Raw genomic sequence first — 27,168 nt, 5'->3', positions numbered from 1 at the left:
CTCTGCTTATACTGGCTGACCAAAGGTTAGATGGCATGAGCAAAAACCACCTTCTTCCTCTGGAGTTTCCAAAGTTGCCTTCCCCTGTTCACAGCAGCAGTAAGAAGCCTGTTGTGTGTGCATACATGTATTTTTATGGACTTTGTTAGTCTTTTTTATCACCAATGTGTAGAGGTGGAGAAGGAAAATGGTAAGTCTTGCTTATTTCTTATTTTGTGGAATACTGTGCTGGTGCACTGTGCCATACCAGGCCCATCTCCACTGCTGTCTCGGCCCAGACCCTGCCTGTGGCCACAGGACCCTCTCATCCATCACATGTATTGAGGCTTCTGCTGCTCCCTGCTGTGTGCCCTTCTCTGCCGCTGCCCCTTGCGCTGTTGGAAATGGCCGACACGCCTGTCTGGCCTAGCCGGCTATTAGAGTCGGTTGAGCGTCCCTGCGCGGTGTTTGCTGGTCCTCCAGGATGGAGCTGTGGAGGTCCATCAATGGCTTGAGTGGCCATAAATGTGGCAGGGTCACCCGGTGGGACCTCTCGCCAGAGATGAGGGCGTGCCTGGCTGCCCGCAGCTGCTGACCCAGCGCTGAGAGCTTGTGGCCTGGGCTCGGGCAGGATGGCGGCAGGGCACCATGGGGAACTCTGGAAAAGGCCTGTGGTGCAAGGGTAGCCCGGGCAGCCCCCCTCTGGTGGGTCTGGGGGGCTCTGCTGGTGCTGGGAGGGCCATGCCAGTGCCACAGGGGCCCCTTGAACTGTGGGGTCTGCCCTGGCGGTGTTAGCGCACAAAAGCAGGGGCATCCGGGAGGCCTCAAGTCAAGCAAGCCCTGGCAAAGAGGTGCTCATGTTGACGTCTCCATGATGACAGTTTGGAGGAGGAAGGAAGTATTTCCATGTACCTTCGGTTTAGTGCGTATCTTGAAGAGGCGGTGTGGATGGATGATGATTTTTCTATTTTATATGGCCTCTGAAACAGTGCTGGAAGAGCTGTTCCTGGCAACTTTTTCCATTATTGAAAACTTTCTTTCCCGCCCACCCAGTATGAACAGCTTTTCCTGGGACATGCTTCATCAGCAGGTTCCAGTCTTGGTTTGGGTTTCTTCCTCCTGTTACTAGATACCTCCTTTGGGTGACTGTCTTGGGAGCTAGCATCTGTCAATAGCCTTGCCCAAGTGGGAAGCCTGTTCCAGTTGCATGCCCTGTATCTTAAATTCAAGTGATACCATAGTTGTTATATCATTGAACCTTCAAATAGGCTCTTTTTCTATCAGCTAAAGCTGTACATGCTCTTCATTTCTTGCACTGTATCAAGTGAAGTGCTTGGTACTACTTTGCTAGTAACTGTGGGGTTATTATTTAAAATCTGCTTTGACTTCCTAGAGGTTGTATTAGACTAAAACACTTTCTGCAAGTTTCACTGTCCATGTCTTGAGTATCTAGGAAAATCAGTGTTAGACGGGGTGTAAACTGTCTTCACATGTGCTTCTGATAAAATAAAGAATGTGAAAGGGTGGGGCAGAAAGGGAGTGGAGATCAAGAGGATTTAATACATATGCTTAATAACGGGGAGAATGCATGTTAAATATCCTTATGTTATCTTGACACTAAGTGTGGAGAACTATGTCTTTATTATATAGTAAAGCCATATGTAAAAAGATAGACGTTAAAGCACTAAGGAGGCTGCAAATGAAAACAGGCTGTAAAACTTGGAATGCTTGCTCTGCAGGGAGCACAGAGAGGCAGACACTGAAGTCTATAAAATAGATAATAGAAAATGTTGTTAATCCTTGACTTTCAAAAGGACAAAAATCAGCAGAAGTCATTAAAAAGCACCAAGAAAACTCTTAGAAAATTTTGAGTGGTTGAGGAGAGCTATGTTTAGTGTTATGAAAGGCATTGTTTTGGAATTGCATTAGAATACAGGATTCATCTGGGGGTGTGTGGGGGTTTTTTAATTATTATTTTAGTGTGCATGATCTGGTTTGATATAAACAGAGTCAGGGACAGCCCAGTGACATACTTTGAAAAGTTATACAGTCCATTAAAGAGCTAATGGCATTAAACAGCTCTCTTTTTACAGGCTATGGATTTTGAATCAAAGAACAGTTTCATAGGAAGCTTTCTTCAGCCACCAGATAAGATGCTTCCTGCAGCCTTTGCTTATATAGAATCAAAGAAGTTGGCAGCTGTTGGTGGTGACAGGGCTTCTATCCCCAATAACCAAGGTAAAGCCAAAATGTGTCCTTAAAGTGGTCTTTTTAATTGTTCCATGTGAAATCTCTTGAGCAAACTCCCTGTTCTGTTTTGCTTAGTTCAATGACTTGCTGCGATTATCAGACTGACACTGAGACAGGATGTATATGTGTCCTGAGGGAGTAGTCTCCTTGAAGTCATACGTCTGGAATGGAAACTGCTACAAGTCTTCTAACATCCTTACAAACTTTGGCTTTGAAAATTGTTTAACTTAAAATTGTCAGACTTCCTCTAAAAGCAAAGGAGAATGCTTCAAACTCAGAGAAGCAGTTAATGACTTTAAATACAGCAAAAAAAGGTCGTTACTATGGTACATTGACTTGAAATTGGCCTTGTGTAGTGCTATTCGGGTCCCTCTCGCTTAAAATCACTTATGAAGTTTTTTATGTGGTATGATTCCTTGGGAGAACTTTTGAATAACACAGATCCTCAGGAAAGCTGGCAGCATAAAAGTTATTCTGTGTGAAATATGGGTCCACTGTAACTGTCCCATACCTTAATTGGTGATTACTCTCTGGAGCTCACAGGACAAATGCTCACTCAGTAGCTTAGCATTTCTGGAGAGCTCAGTAAATCACAAGGATACCATACTTGGATTTGCTGTCATGGACAACTTTGCAATATTGCACAGACATAGCTTATGTATGTGTATGTGTGTGATCATTGTTCTTTCATTTGAGGAATCTGTCACTTCTGTAGAGAAGAGTCATGCAGAATTTGGGCTTTTTGAATTAAAATGTTCAGTTTAATGATGGAAGAAGTCCCACTACATCTTTCTACTCTGTGGTATCTTCAGGGTTTTTTGTTTTGTTGGAGTTTTTTAGTGGGGATTTTTATTTTTTTAGTTTTATTCTAATGGGACTATGATAAGCTGATAGGAGTTATTGTGGAGCTAGCAATATTTGCTGGGTATTCCTTTACTGAGAGAATTGGTATAGGGAAAGTGTCAAAGCTTATAAAACGTCAGAAAAGAAGCTTGACTTGTTGCAGTACATGTCTTAAACTTCCACAGGTGTGTATGGTTCTTGGAGAGCTAGTAGACTTCTCCTTGTAGTTGAAATTGCAATTTTTTTTTTTCTGTGTAGTTTTGACACATACTGATTTGAGGCTAAAAGCAAAATCTTGCAGACTTGTTTCTATGGTTTAAAGAATCATCAAATACAAGAAACTAGACATTGAATCATTACCTTTTGAAACAATAAAGCTTTTAAAGCGTGTCCTTTACTAAAATGTCCCTTTGTATCTGATTTCCCTCCTGTGCCGAGTCTGTTTTTTGGGCGTTTTTTTAGTTGTTTGTTTTTGGTTTGGTTTTTTTTTTAATCTGTCCACACTGGTTGCATTATACCAAAACTTGTAACCTAAGCTGAATACCAGTGTTCCCTGCTTCTGTGTAAATGTAAGTCCCAGGGTTTGTTATACTCAATTTGCCATGATTTCTTTGTGCTTGTTACCATTTGGAGTGAAAATAGTTTTGCTCATAGGTCCTGTGCCTTATACCTCAGTTATGCAGTAAGCATGTCCATTTTCTGCCAGGTATTTTCTGCATGTGTTAGTCTACTGCCAGGGAATATAATTCATTTTAGGAGTGATCCTAGGAGAAAATTTAGGTAGTATTCTGCTCTTTTAAGTGTTTTGTAAAAGATAATAATAATAAAAAATAATTAGAACTGTTACTTCAGGTGTAACTGTTGCATTGTTTGCTAGCCGTGATGACAGCCCTAAAAATGCTTCAAGAAAAGATCCGCCGTCTAGAGCTGGAGAAGTCACAGGCTGAAGATAATCTGTGCAGCCTCTCCATAGAAGCTGCTCGGTATAAGAAGGCCTTAGACCATGAATCCCACAAAAAGGACACAGTGCATCAGGAACTGATGCAACAGAGGAAAGGTATTTCTCTTGAGTGATCAGGTGTAGCCACAGCGACTCCAAGACTGCATAATACAGGGAGTGTTTGTTTGTTTTGACAAACTGCTAATTAATGCATAACCCCCCTCCCTTTCTTTTTTGCTTCAAAATTGGGGAGGGGCAGGAGCTTGATTATTGTGGATCAAGTTGAGATCTTTTTTTTTGCGTATATTATCCAAGTATTGCATAAGCCATAAAGCTATTTTAAAGAATAAGCAGATTTCAGGTGGTATGTTTTAACTCCTACAATAAGCTAGCAGCTGCTTACTTGTATAACCCTGCTAACTTGAGAAAAATGAGGAGAAGGGAAGAAACTGGATTCTGGTTCGATATCTGCTGATAAAAATCAAAGTAACTGCAATGCTCACGCTTTTGGAATTCAAATTAGGGACTAGCTCTGGAAAAGCAGTTTGATTCTCATGTCTTATAGAGAAAATATATCTTAACCATATGGCTTGTTCAGACTAACAAAACTTCTCTTACATGTTTTGAAGACAGAGAATTCCTCAATAAGTTGACAGACTGGCTAAATGTGTAGCTCCCATTGCTGTACTGAATGTCTTTGTTTCTCTCTGTAGATGTAAGTGTGCAGTTAAATGCAGCACAATCCCGCTGCTCTCTGCTGGAGAAACAGCTGGATTACATGAGGAAAATGGTTTCCAGTGCGGAACTGGAAAAGAAAATGGTTTTAAAACAACAGGTGAAGCCTTCTAGCATACTAACGAAGTAGTGATACAGTTAAAAAGTATAGAAATGTGTAAGATCTGAACTTTTTTATGGCCATCATTTTTCCTCAGCTCTGCTCAGGGTGGTAGCAAACGGAAGCAATTTACTGTCTGACTGGCTGATGACAACCGTTCAGTGAATTGTATGAAAAGACTCCCTAGGTGGAACGCCTAATGAGCAAAACCATGCTAATACTTGCACATTTGGTAGACAAAAAGGCTGCTGGAAACTTAAGTCTTCTTTGTCCGCCTGGTATTTTTCATCACTTTGCAAATTAAAAAATATGAAATTTAAACTAGTTAAACACCTTCACTGCAGCGTGTTTGGTTTTTTGCTGTCTGAAGCAATTTCAGTCAGCTGCCAACTCCCTTCTCGCTTACTTTTTTCCAGGCCCAGTTTCAGAAGGAGGAAGATCAGAACCAGTTGGAACTGCATGCAAAACTTGAAAAGCTTGAAATGCTAGAATTTTTTGTCTTAAACTTACTGCTACCCAGAGAACTGCAGAAGTAAGCATGCATGGAATGACAGTCTGAAAGTCATTCATTTGATATCATTTGTATGGCATACTGTTAATAGCACTAAGTTTTGCAAAAGTTTCCTCTGTTAAAGCTAAGATCATAACACATACCTGACTGAATGCCACCTTGGCTTCATTTGCATGACTGTTTTTTAAAGCCTATGACTGGGCTTTAAAAATTCCTACAGTCCTGTTTTATCCCAGACTAAAGTTGCAAGCTACTTCAGACTTCTGATTCAGCATGGCAAACTAAAGTGTGACTAATCATTCTTGCCTTCAAATGCAGTACAAGATCAAACAGTTACAAGAAAAGCTTTGTAAAGAAGAGCTTCAGCGTAAGCTGATACAAGACAAAACTGCTCAGGTAGACTGAAGAGGTTTTATTTTATCTTATTTGTATGACTGAAGAAAGCTATTATTTCTGTTCAAAATAACCTTTATTGTTACATTTAAACTCCTCAAGTTTATTACCCAGGGAGAACTCCTGGAATACTACCTAGATCAATTATAAACTACATAGTAGAAAGTTTGCCAGATGTGTTGCATACCTCAATCAAGGAAGATTCTACTTGGTTTTATATTAATGATACAGTTCATCAGCCTCAAAGCTGCTGTAAGTGCTCTGGGTAGAAAATTCATTTCTAGAAAATTTACAACTAGATCAGATAACCTTAACTCACAGTAACTAGAAAGTGGTCATGTAAGAAACTTTATACCTGAGGTTGGCTCTTCTGTTTGTTTTCCTCTTTTTGTTAAGATCTGCTGAAATCTAATTTATTGGACCGTACTTAGAAAAGTCTTTAATCAGCAATACTGGTGCATTGTTCAGTAAGTGAGAGCTTGAATAATTCATTATTCTGTGAACCCATAATCAGTTTGTTGGGCCCCCATCCATCTGAGAGAGGAATATTTGCCAAAAAAAAGCAAAATCAAATAAACCTTTTGTTAAAGGGGCGAAGAAGTAGTAGTATTCCAAACATCACTTCACTGAGAAGTAACAGCCATTTAAAAGAGAGCATTTGTGGTGGCGTTCCCTTGGGGCAGGGTGGGGGGATGCAGAGCTGAAGAATAGTATTGAAAGAACATAGCCATAAGCGAAGCTGACAGCTTAAATTAATTCATCCCTGCTGTCAGTTTTTATACCTCATACAAGGATGATGGGCTTTCATCAGTCCAGGAAGCTTGAAATAACTTGCAGATTGTAGCCTGGGTGTCTGACCACCTCCAGAAACCAGCAGAATGACACAGTTGAAAACTTGCAGGTTTTTGAGTTTCTTGCTTAAACTGCTTTGCTGCTGCAGAGCAGAAGGCCTAGTATGGAGGTTTTACCTTCTGAGAAATGTAGTAAGAATTACTTTCCCAGAGTAGATAGTCTGACTTTATCAGTAGTATAAACATTTGCTCAAGTAAGGACTTAGTATTAGTATTACTAGAAGTACTAGTATTAGTACTATCTTAGTTCACTGCAGGATGGATTTGAGTCTGTTGGGTCTGGGTTGGGAAACACAGGATGTGGAGTGGTTTGCTTCTTTTTGATGACAGAAAAGCCAGAATAATCTCAGTTTTGTGATGGACCTCCAGCATTGTTTAGCTGGAACTGTTAGGCATGCCAAAACAAAGCCTTTTTCCTGTGTTTAATTGGGAATGGCTATTCTGTTTATCATGGGCCTTGATATCAACTTTGAACTACACAGCAGTCTGAGGATTGTCTGGCAGGTTTGACCTCAGTGCTACACAGACGGGCTCAGTTCTTTCAGCCCCCAGATCATAAGATCCAAATGTTCATACTGGATTTTGTGATCAGATCCCCAGCATGTGGCAGGATTGGCTTATCTCAGCCGCTGGTTGTCACAGTGGAAAAATACAGCTGCTGCAGCTGAATATGAAAACGAGGACTTCTAAGACAGAGCTGCAAGATCTGCCTGACACCCTGCCATCCCAGTAATCTGTTCAGTTTTTAAGTCTAGCTTATACCTTCCAAGCAGGACAGTTAATAGTGCCCTTAATTGGTTCTCATCCATGCATGAAACAGGAAATTAATTAAACCATGTGATTTCATACTTCTAATGTTACATTAAATGATTGCTTTCTTTTTTGCTTATTCCCACAGTTTCAAACAGGATTTGAGATAAGCAGAATTTTGATGTCTTCAGTAACATCTCAAAATGAACCTAAAAAGGAAAATGGGAAGAAGAAAAAAACTAGGAAGGTAACGTGAAAGTTTTTATTAGCATACTGTTGCTGATAGGCATTTGACTTGCACAGAGATTGGAATTTGTGAAAAATTTTGATGTAAGAGGCACTTGATTTGTCTGCTGCACTTTACTCCATTTCCAAAGTGATGAACAGTGCTGAATGCTTCACTTTTTTTTTTTTTTTCTCTTTTTTTTCAAACTTAATTTAACATTTAATTAAAATGATGCTAGGGCTGGTAGTACCTCACTGGAAAACTTTCCCCTACTAGCATGACAGTAACCTGAGTTACAGTCTTACTACCTTCCCCCATGTCCTGTCTTAGCTGCCCTTCAGTGTATCTGGCAAAATTAGTTTCCAAAACAATTTTAACTAGGCATCTTAAGATGGTGTGTTTTGGGGGGATTGCTGAAACCAAGAGAATTCATTTTGCAACACGTGTTACAGGTCAGTCAAAATTTTGCAACTGTGGTTTTGCAAACTTAAGTAAGCAATGCTCAGTTTCTTTAATGTCAACTGATTGTCAAACTATCTGCTAAGTGCATCAGGAATAAAATTTACTTGGCTGCTGGGAAGTCCTAGTCCTTCCACATACAGGAGGGATTTTATTTTTTTTTAAACCAGAGGGATACTGAGGTGATGCATTCACTGCTTGTTTATTTGAATTTTACTTATTGAAAAAAAGTTTAAGATTGGGCTGTTGGGTCAGCAGACTGGAATTTCTTGTCTTACTTTTTCTGTCTGTCTTATGTCAGAGAAATCCTCCAGTGAAGAAAACACACCTTAGGCAATTAAATGTAAAGGCTGGTGAACTACCTTTTGTGGCTGGGAAGGTGAGTGAAACCAAATGTTCTAGCTAAATTGGCATCTAAGGTTTGAATAAGTCTCTTTACTGTAATTGTTAATAACTTCTGTAATAATTCTGCTTTAAGTCTGTCAGTTCCAGCCATTCTGTCAGTGCAAACGTACAAAGCGTTTTGCATATGATGAAGCATCGCAACCCACATACCTTATCACGAAGCCAAGGAGGAGCTACATCTGGGATTTCAGGACGCAGTGCGCGTTCAAAATCTGTATCCTCTTGTTCCACATCACCTACTGGCACCAGAAATCTTTCAGACCTTCTGTTGTCCATACAAGATGAGCTGGGCCAAATGAGCTTGTGAGTACTCATCCCTCATGTTGTGAGTAAAAGTGACTTCAGTGGTAGCCTTGTGAAGCTACATGTGTGTTAATAGTTGAGCCTAGCCTGTTTTAAGTGTAGGACTACTTGTTAACAGAATGGCCATACCAGGCCTAACTGGTAGGATTTTTCTCATTCAAAAAATTCTTTCTATCCTGGTGTTTAACTGATCTTGTGAGCAAACAACATACTCTTTGGCTGGGTTTTTCTGCTTCCACATTCTGTACTTAACCAAGCTGCTACTGAAGTAACAGCTGCAGGAACTGAAAAATCTCTCAGTTGTGTGCTTTTTAGAAATTTTAGACGTATTCTGAGATTACAGAGTAGAACAAGGATGTTCTTCTGGAGAAGACTGCAAAGGTGATGTTAATGTTGAGTAGGCCTGCAGCATGCAGTCGGTCTGGGTGGTAGAATAGGTTAGTACAGCTGTGGCAGGAACAGTCCTGTCGCAACATCTAGCCTATACCTTTGTACTTGCTCTTTCTGTGTTCTCTCTGTATGTGCATACCTGGTGGTTCTTTGTGCTGAGACAGTCTGGTGTTCATACCCTTTCCTTGTTGACAGCAGGAGAACTTGCCAGTCCTGTAAGTGGGTTGTGAAAGAGGGACAGTCTCCTGCCAGAAAATGTGCAGGGTGTGGAAGAAGCAAACGCATTAGATGGGAGTGTATGTGTCTTTCTAGCCACGCAAATAAATGTGGATCACAACTTGTCATGTTCCCATCAATGCAAGCTTGTAGAATTGTGGGCCAGAGCTACATAGCTGGTCATAGTAGACATGACAACATGATGAGCTGTGGTTTGAACAGAGGAGGATGTGTTGGTTAAACCAGTTAGGATGTTGACACTGATTTGAAATCCTCGATGTGGTAAAATTGAACCTGGCAACCAATCTCTTCTTTAAAAAACAACATTTGGCTTACTCATGGCAATTCAAGGATAAGCTGCCTTTTTTTTTTTCTACAGCAACAACCAGTTGCTTCAGTTAAAGTGTCAAGGAGCAGCAGTTACTTGGAAGTCAGAAAAGAAGCCGTGACCTTTGTAAAGAGATTATTTATCTAAGAGAGGCTCTCTGTTTTTGATTAGTTCAGATATCTAGGTATCAAGTAGATCTACACAATTTCTTTTAATTAAGCTGGTTAATTAAATTAACCAGCACACTTCGCTGCAAATCTTTTTGAGTAGAATATTTTAATTTGAGTAATCTGTCAGAAAAACTATAACTTAAAGGTACTTGTTTAAACAAAACTTTAAGCTTTCAAAGTCTGCACTAAATTGGGCAGGAAATGAAAATACCATACTGCCTAACTGCTGTTCACTTTCCAAATTCTCATTTTGCACACTATTACACATGCAGTTGTTATGACTGCGGCAAGAGGGACGAATAAGATGCACATCGGCTACAAATTCGGAACGAGAAAATCAGACCCACTAGAAAAACTTTTCTAGTGTGAATATATTCTGCATTAATGTGTACTGTGTGAGAGGGTAAATAATGCTATATTGCTGTACTCTGGACAAAATGGTTTGGCAACTCCTGCAATACACTGAAAGTATTGGAAGAAATTCCAGAGACTATATGATGAATACTTAGTGTGCCATTCTTGTCTTTAATAGTGAGCATCAAGAACTTCTGAAGCAGATTCAGGAGACTCAAGACTCCAGAGTTCGTGAAGACCTAGAATGGGAGCTGGATTGCCTTGTAAAACAAATGGAGATTAAAGGAGAACAAATATCCAAGCTGAAAAAGCATCAGGCTACTGTAAGAATAAAATATAAACTCTCTAGGCAGTAACACACTAGTTGAAAGGCTGCCACAATTCTGCCTCCTGTTGTCATTAACTAGAATGTCACTGGAATGCTTAAGCCAGGATGTTCCAGTCTGATTATAATTAGGCTGCTAGCTCAGTGTTCTTGTATCTCCAATTCCTTCTTTTGATCAAGAAGAAGTGCTTACAGCTGGCAGCGAGGAATGTACACTAGTGGGAAAACTTCCTGCCCTATGGCAGTTTTGCAATACAGAGCTGGGTTGCTCAGTCTGTCACTTCTGCTCACTGCATTAGGACAAACTGTTGAGATTTAATTCCTTTGTGTCCTGTCCCTCTAGGGAATGAGAAAATAGAAGCTGTAATTCCCGTACAGACTGGATTAAATGTCTTTTATATTACTGAAATATTGAAGCTTTTTATTAACCAAATAGTCTGTTGACCACAGCTTCTCCACAATCATAGCCAGACAAACCTTTCAGTTCTGTTTAACCCCTAACCCGTACGCATTCTATCAGTGTTTGTTTTAGAGCCATAGGTAATAGCTATGTCCATAGAAAATCACGCTTCGGTGGATGAACAGCTTACCCCTTTTGTAGCAACTTTGTTTGGAACATATGAGAAAAAATTGCAATCCGTGGTTCTGTCTGATAGTTTTCTGTTCTTCCACCTTAAGTTTCCGGATAAATAGACTCACTTAAGAACTTTGCTTATACAGGAAACAACGTAAAACTCGGTGTGAGACCTTATGAAGGGGGGAGGTGACAGTTAATTTAAATTGGACCAATTTTATTCACGTTCATTCTTTGATAGGTTTTACTTACTCAAACCTTTTATTGTCTGCATAATTGCAAGCGCAAAGGTGTTCATGTCAAAGTAGAATTGTCAGAGTTGCATGTTAGCAATATGGACAAAGGACAGTGATTGTTGAGTCCTCACTGCGTCTCTTGGCAATGTCAACTGTTTTTTTTTTTGATGAATCTCTTATATTCTTGAGGAGCCAACAGTTAGAGTGTTATTCCTTGCCTCAGAATCTTGCTAACTTCATCCTCCAGGAACCTTAGACAATGGACAACTGCACCTTTGTTTCTTCCTTTGCATGTCTTTATGGCTACAGTCTGCTTTCAATTTGGGGCGATGAGGAGGGGAATAGCAGTACAATGTGGTGCAACCTTGTTGTCATCCTTGCCTGTTATCAGGGTGCAGATCTGCTAGCAAGTCATCTGTGCTCTGGTACAACCATATCAGAGCACACGCCTTAGGGTCATGATGTAAATAGCACATTCTTCGTGCTTGTCTGATTACTGTCCATCATGCCCTGGTTATCAATACAGCCACTCCTGTAACCCTTGGCTTTTCTGACAGACGTTTCTATTTGTATTTTGTACAGACCAATCTTAATATTTTTGATGCATATTTCTGCTTTTAGAACCTGTCACACTAAAAATGTAGTCATTTCTCTGTCTCACAGTTAATAATATGTTTCAGAATGCAATTAAAGTTAATTATTTTTAGAAATGGACTTAAAGCCTAAATTGGCATATGGAATGCTTCCAGCCTAATTTTATCTTTGTGAGTGACCTTTTCATGCCAAGTGCAAGTCAAGACTTACTATTTAACACTTAAAAATACATTCTTTAGCAATCAACCCTATTTATTCTGCTTTCCAGTTTTGTTATGAGGCTTCAAAGTAAACTGCTTAGATACAGTAACTGATAATACACAGTGTATATTTTATAAGCTTGTTGGCTTTTTTTTAGGGTTTTTTTTTTGTTAGGTAGTACAATCTGAAATGGAAAAAGAAGGTTGTAAATATAAATCAGTAACAGATGATATTCTGTCTCTTTCAAGCGAGCATTTTACTTGAGGGAGTGATGGGGTTCAACAACCTATTGAGTGTGGGTGAGGTCAGTGTTATGTAATGCTTTCTGTGTGGGCGAGGTCAGTTTTCTGAAGTGCTTTCTGTTACAGCAAGACAACTGTGTGCAAGATATTTTTTTTATGTTTCTTAGACATCTTTAGTTTGAAGTTTTGTAGAAGTTCAGTAAGCTCTACAGCTGTGGATCTTCCGAGTATGTAACGTTCTAATTAGTAATCTTTCTTCCTAGGTGCAGAAATTAAAGAGAAAAACTCAGAAATTGAAGCAAGGGGAAGCTCATGTCAGACTAAAGTGTGGTGACCAAAAGGAAGCAAAGGAGATAACAGTTGCTGTAAGGGAAAGTATGTCTAAATCTTGTCCTGGGCAAAAAAGCAGAAGCTCTCTTCAGCTGCTAAAAAATGTGCGGAAACTTCAGTCAACACTGAAAAAAGATGATATCATGTGGGAACAATAGTTCTGAAGTTTACTGTATTAGAAGTTTTTGAAGTTGTCTGACAGCTAGTAAATTTTTAATTTCACAAAATACCTTTTAAAAATAAAATAGTTATAGCATAGATAAACATTCTAAACTACCTGCTCACTAGTAGGTCAGTTTCTTCACCTCAGAATTAACTGTAATGGAGGGTAGATGTAATTGAACTACACTGACTTGTAATAAAATGTTTTAATGGATTAATGAAATGCTTATTTGTTAACTTGTCAAATAAAATTTTATACCTTTTTTACACTTAAAATCATATGCCATCTTTGATGTCCTGTTCCCTCCGCTGCCAAGGAGATACTTAGAGCTTGCTTTTCCAGAGTGACTTGAGCTGGGGCTTCTGTTCAGATAAATAGTGTTTTTCCTTTTCTCTAATACCTGAGAATTGAGATCATTGCAACTGAGGCAGAAGAAGAGGTAGTGTCTCTTATTTATATACATTTTCATTATTATTAATACTATTACTCTGTGAGGTTTATTGACAGTGTTAGGGACAGCTAGAGACTGGAAGCACAACCCATTACTTGGTTAAACCACGACAACATGGGAGTGTTCTTGTTAAGTGCATGGAAGGGGCCACTACCAAAAGCTTGGATGCTTGTCTTATCAACAGAACCTGCTTCTGCCGCAGTATAAAATAACTGAGCTGTCACAGAGAAGTCCTTGACCTACATGGCAGTACATGTTGTGGAACTGGTGTACTTATACAAAGGCAAGATGGGTCTTTATGCTAATGGTCAGTCTGCTCTTTTCCATCCCCCACTATGCATGTATTATAAAAGACATAACAGTGACTTCTAATTGACACTGATTGTTTAGTTGTAGTACATTAACTGTCTTGAGGTTACTAACTGATACTGATTTTCCTGGGTGTTTGCTTATGTCAGAAAAAAATAGCTTCCTTGGGATATATCAGTGAAGTTCTGCTGTAGATTTCTGGTATAAAGAGAACATGGTGTTCTTCTCAAGCCCCTGTGCAGGTATGAATAAAAAGTGGAGGCATGCTCTGTTGTCAAGGGTTTTTAATAAAGGCTAGTAAAAATGTATGGTCCTAACAGAAACTTGGCTCTTTGGATCAGTAAACTTTGCCCTGTCACCCTTCAAGAGAATGGATTAGGAATTTTTTCAGACAGTTAATTTAAATTTAGAATAAAGTGTTACCATCTTTGACAGGAGTTGTGTGTGTGAGCTTTTAGGGGTGAGAGGGGGAGTTTATATGTACTAAACATCTTTATCAGGACTGTGGAAGACCAGGTTGTTCAGCTGATATTTGGGTATGGGTTTCCTACACTCTGAAATTGTATAGGCATCCTTCTTACTTATGGGTTATCTCTGGCTTAGAAGAGCACAGTGTATGCTTAAAAACACTTAAACACAGTTCTAAACATGGTGTTTTCCTTTTATAGATAGCCTTTCTGAGGTAGGTTTATGTATTTCTGGACACTGGAATTGCTGATACCAGAGACAAAAGAAAAGTAAGCATTTCTGTTATGAATGTTTTCAGATTGTGGGTATTCTGCTGCCACAAGATAAGCCTTTGCCATTCCTAGGGGTAGTTAAATAATCTCTGAAGCTCTGTACTTGTATGTGAGAGAGCAAGCAAGAAGGTCCTTACCAAGCCCTAAGGAGCCCAGAGCATTATGTTTCATCCAGAGGCCCAGCCCTAGGCAAAAACCATCAAGCACTGGATTGAGAGAGAAAAATTGCCATCAATTTGCCTCACATACATAAAACTGAGCAGAACGATTTTGAATGGTGGCAGTGTCAGGAGTGAGAGAGCAAGAAGTGCCCTGGGCTTGTGGCTGGGGGCTGAGCGGCCACCACAGCTCCTGTAGCTTGGGGTTGCTATAGGGACAGCTGGGCCTGTCCGGGCAGGGAGCTGGCACATCAATCACCTGTTCCCTCTGTGCCTTGACCTAGTATTTTTGTTGACTATGGAAACCTGGGGAGAGCGGGCTATTTTGGAGCTGGAGCTGGGGAAGTGGAGTCCTGGCTCCCCTCTTGGCAAGGGGCTGTGGTGGAGGGCAGCAGCTTTGAGTCAGTCAACCAGGTACTGGGTGGGGCCATGCTTGCATTGAATAGTCAAAATGTGCATGCCAGCAGGGACTGTCCAGCCCTAGAATAAAGCTGCTCCGTTTGCCTTTCTGTGGGGCAAGTGGCTGGAGGGAAAGGGAAAGGACTGAACCCCATCCTGTTGGCAGCTGAGCGTTTCCCATCTCTGCCTGCTTCAGAGGGGGACGAGGAGCTGAAAAAGCTGACATGCTCAGAGCCAGGAGCTGGGATTTGAGAGAGGAAAATAGGAATGGATGATACGTGAGCTTACATAAGTTGACAGGGGTGCATCACTTGTATTTCAACTCAGAAGATTTCATTGGATTTTAGTAATTCTTTTGTGCTGCTTTTTTTCTGGAGCTTTTATTTCTCTAGTGCATGTGTTTTTGCACACTAAAGGAAAGCAGATGCACTTCAGCAGGGGCTGAGAGAGTCAAACCAGATACAAAGGAAGTGTATCCCAAACAAATTTTATTCCTTGAAGAAACTCAGAAAATTTGTTTTCAAATTGTATCTTGGAAGGGGGGGGGAGGGTAGAAGATCAACTTTTTCACAGGTTGAGACAATTGTCAATCACATAAAGTAAGTCTTCAAAGAAATAGACAGCAATGAATGATTTTGCAGAAACCACAGTGGAGAAGTTAAGCTTGTGCACAAGCGTTGGCAAGGTTCAGCTCTGCGAGAATTAGGCAGGCAGATTGCAGTGTATTTTACTGGGATCTGAATGCTTTATGTCTTATGCTCCAAAAAAGTTCTGGCCTGGAACTCTGTAAATGTACATTTGGAGAAAGCTCAGTGGTCAGGGCAGGCTTCTTCACCAGAACAATGTATTTTGGCTTAAGCGCTTGCTCTACTCTTTTACAGATCCTTGTTTTGATTTATATCCTGCATGTTTTTGTTTGTCTTCTCAGACGAAACTCTGTATTTCTTTTTATGAGTCTTTTGTATCTAGCTATAAAGGGCAGCAGACAAAAACACACAGTGATCCCAAAAAAAGACTAATTGGTTTATTTACTCAAAATCCGGGTTCTTTTACGCTGAGTTATGCAAAATTGCCACAACAGGTTTTGTTAGTATTTGAATCTAGGGTCATATTTTATGGCTAGACACTAAGGAAATTGGACAAAAGATGTAGGTCAAACAGTATAATTAAAAATACAGACCAGCAAGTCGTATCCAACAATAGTTCACTTTCCTGCTGCTAATGAAATATGCTTGCATAAATTAATGGCTTGTTACTTAAGCCTGCTGGAAAGACTTTGTCCTACTACAAAAGGCATTCAGTTTGAGCATGTGTGTTACAATCTTCTAACCAGCAAAGCCGGAGATTGGACATAGCTATAAATCCAATGTGTTCTGGGAATAGAAACTGGCAAAAACACTCCCAACAAAATAATCAGGGCAGGATCTCGCTGGGATTTGGATACTGGCTAACCTAACTAAGTGCAGATGTTTATGTGGACCAAAAGGCATTCCCAGAATGAGGATACTGTACAAACACATGGTGATTTTTATAGCAGAAAAAAACAAGGAAGAGGGGTAATAAAACATGTGCTCTTCTTTCTGATGAAGAATTCTCTGTTTTCCTCAGCTTGCCTGTACTGAAGTGGGCACGGCTGTCTCTGCAGTATCCCCTGCAGGGGCCTGTTGAAGCTACTGCAAGTCGCTTGGGTTGTGGCTCTTGTGCTTACCTGAAGGTCTCCATGGGCTCCTCGTGTGGGTCCCATAGTCTCTTTTCCATCAGCAGAGAGAAGCAAGCATTTCTAAAAGTGTTACCCTAAGGTAGCAGCTAAACCAGGTCAGATGAATCTTATCCCAAATGCCTGGTTCTCTATACTGACTGCAAAGGGAGTCTGGGGTGATTGGTGAGCTTAAGATATTTATGCTGTACAAAGAGTTTGGCCAGATAAATTCTGATGAAATGTGGAGTGCTCTCCTCTGATTTCTGGAGATCCTGCGTTAGCTCTTCAAAATCTTCAGAAGTACTGGGTAAGTCCTGGGCTGCTGACAGCCTGGGAATCCTGTGCATTGCCTTGCATGCAACCATTTTTCCTCATGTTTTCGTGTCAGTCTCTCGTGCATTGGTCTAAATGTTGGTGTCTGTCCTGAGAACACACTCACCATAACCTCCCCATGGTGATCCAAAACTGGGAAATCAGGGTCTCAGTGCTGCATGGCTCACGAAGACACAGACTACTAGAAGATTTTATTTTGCTGGTACTTAAGATTACTTCTTTTTACAACCTGAACTTACTTATGAGCAGCTTTACTATTTTGCCAAAAGCTTTGCTTTATACCCAGAAATGGTAATTTATATTCCCACTGCATCACCCTGCTACCCTATTGCTTCCATGTTCTCAAAAAGCTGAGCTAAGTAATTGTCATTAGTTTTACAGGTATATCAGAATTATTTTTATCTGAACTCCACTGCCTGCATAGTGACATCATTTATTTTCTCTTAGTTCTTTCTTATTTATATAGGTGAGGAAGTGTCTGTTTTTTGTTCTTTATTTTCCTTAGCAATTTTTAATTTAGCTGATATTTCTTACTTTAGTTCTGGGCTTCCTGGCTCACTGATTTTTTACATTTTGGGGGTTTTTTGGTTTGGTTTGGTTTGTTTTTTTCCTGTTGTGGTTCTCTGTCTGTTCTTGGTGACTTTTTGGTCAACTCCACCATCCTCGCTTCCAGCCTCTTCCCCCTACTTTTGTTTTGAGGGCAAGTTCCATTTAACTTTTTACCATTGATTTGAAGATTCTCCAGCTTCTTCAGTGTTAAAATCCTTGAGGTATGAGTTGCATTTGAGTTTTCTAATTACTTCTATTAAGTTCTCTAAATTAGATCCTTTTGGATGTTAACATTTTGCATTCGGGTCTGATTTTGTTCTTCCATTTTAACCCAGATTATGCTCACTTCTCTAACGTTCTCACCACTTAGCAAAACTGTCAGAAATATCATCTAGATGCAGTGGCTAATCGAAGGCATCTGTAGAGCATGGCAGACTTTTTTTTTTCTAGTATCTTCATTCCCCAAAGTAAGTAAATCTAATGCACGTAGATTCCCGTTGACCTTTGAATGGTGCTAGCTGTTCATAAATGTCAGTTCATTAAAATACCAGACTATCTCATTACCTTTACTATAAACTCAGTCTTTCCAAAGCATCTCATATCCTGCTGCCAAGGTGTGGTTGCTATTCTACCTTGTTTATATTACGCTTATAGTGTCAGATTTCATGTCTTATGTTGTTAGTTCAAGCTCTCACATAGGCCTCTTTTTGTACTGTATGAACATGCTAGCTGCTTCTCATTGATTTCACCCAGATCCCTGGCTGGGTTCAGTAAAGCCTTTTAGTCTGATTTTTTAGGTAACACTTCCTTCCTCATTTTAGTCATCCCTGGTGTTTCTTTGTATTTCTTTTTACCTGAATTTCCTCTTGTCTCCGCTGTGAAATTCAGGTCCAGAGATCTGAATTCTCCAATTCCTTCCCACAGTTGCTTAGTTTGCAGCTTTTATTATCAGGGAGGCCAGTCTCATAACAAAAGATAAGGATTTGCCCAAGACCTTGTGATACCAGCAGCCAAGAAGGGCCCCTAAAAAGGTATGTCCTACACTGCTGTATTCAGCCTCTTGACCATCTCCTGTGTTTGTCCAGTCAAACCTGTGACTGGACCAACAGCTGTTCTCTTTCAGTGGTCTCTCATGAAAGAAAAAAGAAGAAACTGTGTGCCCAGAGTAGTCAAACTGATTCTGCAAGCCATTGAGAAATAGGTGCTACAGATGGTTGCTCTGTGATTGATTACAAATGAACTAGCCTCTTCTTCCCCTTTGCTTCCAAGAAAGAAACCCTAAATTGTTCCACAATGACTTGCTTTTTCCCTTAAAAGACAATTTCCTTTTTTTTTTTTTTTTTTTTCTTTCTAATTCATTATGCCCCTCACTGACAAGTGACTAGAATAACTGTAATTCCAGATGTTGGGAAGAGAGCATGGCTACTTTAGAAATTCTCACAAAGCAAGTGTTTTCCATTAAGACTGAGTATATTTGGTATTAGTGGATTATTTGCAGACAGTACATTTGTCAAAAAGTGGCATTTCTTGCAAATTCTTTCATTCCTTTTATTCTGGTCAACTTCAAATAATAGTTTCCAGTGACAGAAATGGGGAGAAAATAGATTTTGAATGTCAGCTTATTTTGTTTCAGAAAAAAGAGGGCAAAAATTTTCAATTCTTCTTTTGTAAAATGTTTTATTCAGCACATTATATTTAATGTTTAATTACCTAAAATTACTGAAGTGTCCTTGGTAAACTGGCTGAAGGAGGGAGGAGATGGCATTTATTAGTGGGATGTAGGACGATACTTGAAAATTTTTTGGTCCAGAACAATTTTTCTCCTATTTTCCTCAGACTGACAATCAAAACAGAAAGATTACATTCACCCAGTTCTGTCCCTGATATTAAAAATCTTCTTGTTAAAGGTGATGCTGAAAAAACAATTCTTTAATAAAGTTGCTGCATATTATATATTGGAGTGAGAATTTCTGCTTTTTGTGTGGACAGTTCTCCAGGTCCAGAATTCACAAGTGATCTACTCTTGAGAAAGGAGCTTCTTCTCAACTGTTTTGTCTTTTGGTCTGCCAAATGGATGGAGTATACCAGATCTGTTCTACTGAGAAGGTCCAACAACTGGAACAAGAACTAGCAGCACAGCTGGCAGAGCTGAAAGCAGAAATAGAAGACAACAAGATACTCCAGGGAATATCAAGCAGGGCATACAGGTAAGAATTTGCTGGGGAATGAAGGAGACAGTGAGATTATAGCAATGCATTGTATCTCTTCTCGTGTTGTTTTTGGTCATGATACAAAAGTTGTCTGTCTCTACAACTGCTCAATTTTGAGACCTTAGTACACACATGGGAGTCAGGAATAGCAGCTTTTTAATTGTGTGTCCAACGCAGAGTTACAGTTTAAATGGAAGAGAATGTCAAAACATAAGCTAAATTGATTTCACATTGCACATTGTAAGCAAAACTTTAAATCTCCCTAGCATGTCAAGTATTTCCTTACCGTGAAGAGGAAGTAGCTTCAAACAGCACTGGGATGTATAAACAGAATGGTCACAAATAAGACAGCTGCTCTTACTTTCCTCAGTCATGATGAGATGCAAGCTATGACTGCGTGCCCAGGTTTGGCATTATGCTTCAAGGAAGATGTAGACCACTTGGAGAATATGTGGAGAAAAGCAGAGTTGAAGAACACTTGACTAGGACACTTGAGACAAAAAGGAAAGGAGCTGGACTTATGTCTCCACTCTCTAGATTTTTCTCGAGATTATAAGCCTTCAGACATGGTGGAGATTGCTGTAAAGATGAAGGGAATGAACTTCTGTTTGCTTTTATGAACAGGACAGAAAATAGTGGGCTAAAATTCCAGCTTTCCAAAGATAGTGTAAGTTAAATGCTGATATTTAACTTACAACAGGAGGTTGCTGACCATCTGTGATGACCCTCTGTCTTTAAGAACAGGATAGACAAACACTTTTATGGAACAGATATACTTTTTCATGCCTTAGAGCAGTGGAAGTGGTAGATAATCACAAACCCCTCCCCAGTCCTACCTCTTTAGGGCTCTGAAGTGTTCCAGCAGTTTCCTGTGTATTGCTTTTGGACAAGACCTAGAAGCCCTTTTTATAATGGTCCAGTTTTCACCTATGTTTTTAATTTTCATGCATTCATTTTGTTCAGTTACATAAAAATTATATAATGTATGCTTTCTAATCGTAAAATATCTCAAGTTGGAAAGGACCCATAAAAATCATTGAGTTCAGCTCCCTGTTCCTCATAGGACTCCCTAAAACTAAACCATATGACTAAGCATGGTCCACTTGCTCCTTGAACTCGGACAGGCTTGGGGCCGTGACTGCCCTGGGTAGCCTGTTCCAGTGACCAACCACCCTCTTAGTGAAGAACCTTTTCCTAATGTCTAATGTTGATGCATGAGAAAAATAGTTTTCCTTCAGAAGTTTTCTCAGCTCCTCCTTCTGCGATATGGGTGTATTAGGAAGGAAGTTGACTAAATTGTGAAGGGTGCTTGTCAAGGAACCCCACTGCATAGTTGTGGGTTGTAGTATGTATTCACAGGATTGACAAGCATCCAGTGGGCTTCTTAAGGGCTTTGACTGAAAAATAGAAGTGGAAGGAAACAGTTTGCTAAAAAATGTCTGATAATTGAATAAATTCTGCTGCTTTAATATAGGTTTTTCATCTCATTAAACTTGCTTACTGTTACTTGTTAACTTCACCATCAGAATTGTGTTGGGCCTGATAAACGTTTATACAAGCTTGCATGTAACATCCTGTTGATCATTTCTTTTTTCTTCTGCAGTTCTGTTGCAATTCCAAAGGATGCATCTCATTTCAGAAAAGGGAGGTAATACTGAAGAAAGGCTTACAGGTAGGTAGCTAAAATTTACACTGACTTAAAAAAAAATCTTTGCTTTTTACCAGGTAGTAACTGAAAATTAAAATCAGAGAAAGTTATATGTTGGGTTTTTTTTAATCTGAGCCTGGAAAGACAGAATGGGAAGGGTTGTAATGTTTGCATGTTGGTAAAACAGCATGACCTTTATTTTATTTGAATAAAAATATGGACCTGACTCTGCAGCGTTTGTTTATGTGGCAATTCCCAATTAAATTAAAAGCCTAAAAGTGTTTCTGTATTTACCACCTTTTTTAATATCCTAAAAAAGAGCTCTATTCAACATGTGCTCCGTTTGCAGATAGCAGAAGTAAAACCTCTTGTTATTCAGGCTGATGTCATGCAGAGGGAGTTAGAGAGCTGCTGGAGAAGGGATCACACAGCACCCAACTTGCCTCTGCTGCTACACCAGCTAAGGCTCCTGCCTGCTGCGGAGATCCAGGAGCTTCCCTCTGGCCCAGCAAGTTGCACTGTGCACATTTTAAAATCCAAACAGTATGGAATTCCTTCCTGAAAACGGGCACGAAAATGTTAGTGCTTTCAGTTTCCTCGTACAATGTGAAAATTCTCCTTTTTTTCTCATTCTTTAAAGGACAAGAATCTAAGCCAGGTCAGATAGGCTGGGACAAGATCCTCCTCTTTCCCTGAAGCTTTTGTGCTGTTCTAGTACGTCTGTGTTGTGATTTATTTTTATTTTCATTCTCATTTTTTAAATGGAGTTCAAATTTCTAGGTCCAGTGGACTGAATTCTGCAATTTTCCTTGAATTAACTGTTATTTTCTGTTCCCACAATAATACTGGGACAACTTAGGGGAAGTACCCTTCATGGATAAGTATAACAGCACGGTGGTCTTTGATGACTGATGAGCTGTTGTTTTGGTATTATTCCCTGATGCTAATGATGTCTGTATCCTGCTTAAGTTTCCTATGATGTTAAGCTGCTGTTGTTTACGAATGTATGATTTGCTGGTTATTTCTGATTTTATTCAAGTTTTTTACAGACAGAATTACTCAGCTAGTCCAGAGTAAATATTTGCACATGCTCAGCTGGAAGAGATTTTGTACACACAGCAGTGTTATTGAACAGCTTTATCCTCTCTATCAGGTAGGACACAAAACCTAGGAACTAGCATGTATGTATCTAGCACAGTAGATATGAAAAACAAAGTGTTAGTGATGGCTTTTTTTCCACCCAAATAAAAAGCTATTAATGTTAAAGGTAATTTGTCTCTGGACATTCATTCTCAGCTGTCTGCTTATGGTCAGTATTAGCTGCTCGGAGAGATTCACTATTTGGACTGAAATTCCCTTTTCCTCATTGGGTTGGAAGTTACTATGCATAAGCATTTAGGAAGGAAATAAACCTTTGAGATTACTCTCAAACTAGGATTCCTCATGAGGTAGGAGTGCAATGGCCTTCTAGCTAATAAGAGAAGAAGATGCAGAAATGCAAAAATGACAGTCTCTCTTTTATACACAAAAAGAGAAGAGAATTAGTCACATCACGGAGGAAAACAACAGTGCAGTTCAGAGGGCTGCAAGACTTTCAGTGGCAAGGGAAAATTTCCTGACAGGAAAGAAAAATCTGGTGAATGTAGTGACACAGGAAGATCTGATGATTTACACCCAGTGGTTAGTGTGTCATGTAAACTCTCTGAAGGGCATTCACCTTTTTCTCCAGGTTAAACAAGCATTTTTTGAAGACTGAAGTATAATTATGAAACATTCAAGTCTTGGATAAGAAAGTAAACCAAAGAAGAGCAAATTCAATGTAAAAGAAATCTAGAGATTTGTAGGTAATAAGCTAGACTGCGTACATATGACTTTCAGTTCTTTGAGCAGATTGATTTTACTTGAAAGGAAATACTATAATGATAAAGCTGAATTTAGGTAAGTGGGATAATAAGTTCCCCGGGTGCAAGCGTAGATAGTGTTGGGCTGCTTGGATTTGAGGAGGTCCAGGATGAGAAGGAGAAAGCTTGGAGAGACTTTTTTTCTGTATTGCTGTGATGATGTTTTGATAGAGCAGGACACCCTCAAGGGGCTGAGTCATCTCAATAAACAGTCTGCAGACTTGAGGAATATTTGTTTGTTTAAGTGTCACCTTTGGAAAATAAATCTGAGTACTTCCTTACTTTATCTAGTTTCTTTAATGATTTTATTATATGAGTGCCATAAGTTGTTGACAGTGATAAACTTCTGGAATTATACACAATGGATAACTATGGTTTGCTTTTTCTCTTTCATGTTTTATTTTATTAATAAATTTTCAACTGAATAGTTTGTATGCTTTCTAAATCACTGAGAATAACAACAGGTACGTTCTTAACTCCAGGTTCTCCAGCATTTGCCAGTTTCTCACAGAATGACTATGGCTGATGAGAAATGTCCTGATGTGGTTCAAGACAACTGGGACAAACTAAGAAGTGCTTTTGAATTCAGGTATTTTTAATATTGCTATGTTATCCTTTTCACAAGTTTTAAGAAGAAATGGTGAGAAATCATCAGCTTTCCTTTAAAACTGTGAGTCCTACAGATAATGCATTTGTTGCTGTAGATTCTTTGAGGAAGGTCAATAGTGCAAATGTTGCCATCCTTGATTGGTACCCCTGAGAAATTTGGAGTGTGGCTTTTAAAGTCAGAAAGAATCCTGGAAATCTGGTGTCCAAATTCCAGCATGTGGAGCCCTGAATCAATGGTACTCGCCCCTCTAGCTTTACTGTGCCCTGGGCTGCAGAAACAGGTGGTTCAGAAGGATACTCGTGGGATCAACTCGGTGGAGATTCCAGGATGTTGTCCTGATTATGACAAACCCTAAAATTCACCCTTCCAATTTTCGACAAGAATGTTATTTAAGATGTTTCTGTGGGTGGCCTGTTTCTGGAGAAACTAAGAGAAGAGAGCTATTGTTTTAAGGCTTTTACTGAACTATCTCTAGAAAAATCTCCTTGTGATTATTTTCAAGTTCTCTTCCCTTTTGAAGGAAAGGAGGGTGTAGTGTTGCTTATGCAGTTACCCATGTGAATGGTACTTAGCAAGCAAGGCAGCATTCCTGTTGCAGAGTGTTTAAATCCTATGATTTAACCCATGCTTTTACAGACAGGGTGGGAATGGTGTGGAACTGTAGGAGCTCACAGAACTGTCTCTGGAAAAGTACAAGCCCTCTCTCCTGGGGGCTAGGCAGGGTGTATGTCTCCTCCTTGCAGTTGAGAAGTGGGCTGGCCAGTGTGGAGGAACAAAAAGGGGCTGTGACTTGTCCTCCATGTCTCCTTTCTCCAATAATGACCTCTACCTGTGAGTCTGCCCAGGAGAGCAGGGCACAGCCCTGGCCTGGCGTGGCGCTGCCCAACCAGTGACAACTGATTGAGAATAGTGCTAAGGGAAGTGCAGATTTACCTGGGAGAGATAAGGGGCCTCTGGCCTTTAGTTAATGGTCTAACTAAGCTCTAACTGGTCTAACTGGCTGTACTGGTGCAGCCTTCTTTCACTCCGTAGGCCCAAGGGGTTCTCAGGTAATGCATGCTGGGGAGATATCATAGAATCATCATAGAATCCTAGAATGGTTTGAGTTGGAAGGGACCTTAAAGATCATCTAGTTCCAACCCCCCTGCCATCAGCAGGGACACCTTCCACTAGATCAGGTTGCTCGAAGCCTCAACCAACCTGGCCTTGAACACTTTCGGGAGGGGGCATCCACAGCTTCCTTGGGCAACCTGTTCCAGTGTCTGACCACCCTCACAGGAGTACAGCGCTACCAATGTTAGGGCACAAGGACAGAAGAGTTAAACTCTTCTTTGCAAACAAAGACCCTTGAACAAGCCAATGTTTCTTTCATATGAGCAGGAAAGGAGAGGGAGGGATCATCCATGATCTGAGATACAGTGGCTTAATAATGTACAAAGAAGGGCACAAGACCTGCAGTGTTATAGAGTTCATCTGAGCCATTCATTTTGACATGGAATAGACCCTTATTGGTATTAAAAAGCAAGTTAGAAGTGCTCTAGCTTATTTTGATCTTCAGTATCTAGTTATCTAATATTTGAGGAACTGTATCATATTACTGTCATAAACTTCATTCATCTGCTATCTAGATCTAAGCTTCATAGATGAAACAGCGGAATGATTAAACAAGACATTAAAAACAAAGCTGAAGTAAAGCATGGAATAGAAATGCAGATGGCCTTTTATTGCTGAAACAATAAGATAATAAATTAGATTACATGTAGTTCCACTAAACCCCAAGAGTTTTGCTGAACTTCATCAAACTGTAACTTACCTATTAGCATCTTTGTGTGTTTCATCAGTACCCATCAGCACTGGGTGAAGGAGAATCAGTTGATACTTATTTGGACTTTCAAAAACCTTTGGAAAAGAAGTAGCAGATAAAAGTTCTTCTGTTTGTTACGGCTTGGCCTGAGACGACAGGGGAAAAAAAAAAAAGCAATTGGAATAATGTACACATTTCTGTACAGAAAGATGATGGTGTAGGGCAAACTAAGATTCTGTATAAAAACAGTGTTAAACATTCTTGTCAAAGAGCTAAAAAAGGGATGACAAAACTTAGAGGAACACAGTTGTTTTGGCTGTTCAAGGATGAAGGAATACTGACATCCTCCAAAGCCTTGAGCAAGCCTGAGATGAAGTAGAGAAGGAGGAGAAAACATTTCAGTTCTTCTAAAAATAGGTGCTGTGTTGCCAACAGACTCTTCAACACTGACACCAGACCAAACTCAGCCATCCCAAGTACACCCTTGTTTCAGAATTTTGCAATAGCAGCAGCATGCCAGAATCAAACACTGGAGGAGTGATAACCCCGAAATAGTAACGTACTTGAAGTTCTTATGGCGTGTGAAGATTTAGGAGGTGTGTGTGTGAGAAGAATGTTGTACACCCCTGAGCCACAACTCTGTTCAGGCAGTAGGATTTGTTATTTGGTGTCCTTTCCGTGCTGGAAGTTAGGCATTCCTCCAAGGACCATGGAGGTGCCCTGACCTGCAACAGCTGCTAGTTTTTCAGATTCTGGTAGAAGGCCCTTTCTTAAAAGAAAACTTAAAATTATAAAAATCTGTACAATGTGGGTTCCCTCCTCCCCCTCATCACATTCCATTCTCTGACATCTGCTTCAGGACAAAAAAAGGAGAATTACATCATTGTGTGGATGCAAAGCAAAGGGCACTGGCAGCATTGCTTAGTCATCTTACAGTTATGTTTCTTAAGGTGTTGATGTTCTTCAGCTGATCTGATGTGGCTTTTTGTAGAATCCTGCCACAAGGACACTGGATTCACTTTGTCCCAGCGCAGCACTGAAACTGAGGAGCTGAAACTTCAGGTCCAGCTTCTGCTTTCTTGTTTTGGTATTGACTACAACCTTAAGGACCTCAAGAGCTCAGCTGATGAGATGGAGCTATTTTCCCTGGTAACGGAAATGTACTTCTAAATACTACAAAAAAAAAAAAAAAAAAGGGGGGGGGGGGGGTGGGCTTTAGAAGTATGGAAGCAAGTTCCATTTATTACAAGTTAGTGTTTTGCATCATGGAAAAATAAGATTGTGGACATTTTTTGCTCTTGACAGGAAGCAGCAGAAAGGCCTGGCTCGCTCTCACTAAGCTATAGTAACTGCTGATGCTCGTATTTTCAGCATCATGGCCCTGAGTCCATACCTTTGTTCTCCCAGCTCTCACTCGTGCTTTTTGTGCATTTTTCTCGAGTTTTCTTTCCTGCCTTCGTTTGGTGTCTCCCCGAGCTGTGGTACTTCC

The 27,168-nt window shown here is 40.0% G+C and overlaps 1 protein-coding gene across 1 annotated transcript; it reads left to right on the top strand.

Moving 5' to 3' along the window:
• The first annotated feature begins 2,075 nt into the window (after positions 1-2,075).
• Positions 2,076-12,863, top strand: LOC104525725 (centrosomal protein CEP57L1). The gene is given in 11 exon segments (XM_029085187.1): positions 2,076-2,217; positions 3,950-4,129; positions 4,726-4,847; positions 5,264-5,336; positions 5,339-5,379; positions 5,677-5,754; positions 7,501-7,599; positions 8,339-8,416; positions 8,516-8,745; positions 10,382-10,526; positions 12,639-12,863. Coding segments are annotated over 11 exon segments (1,413 nt in total).
• The last annotated feature ends 14,305 nt before the right edge of the window (positions 12,864-27,168 follow it).

Source organism: Antrostomus carolinensis, unplaced genomic scaffold, assembly GCF_000700745.2.
Source record: "Antrostomus carolinensis isolate BGI_N321 unplaced genomic scaffold, ASM70074v2 scaffold11670, whole genome shotgun sequence".
NCBI classification, from domain to species: domain Eukaryota; kingdom Metazoa; phylum Chordata; class Aves; order Caprimulgiformes; family Caprimulgidae; genus Antrostomus; species Antrostomus carolinensis.
This window is presented reverse-complemented; position numbering and strand designations above follow the sequence as displayed.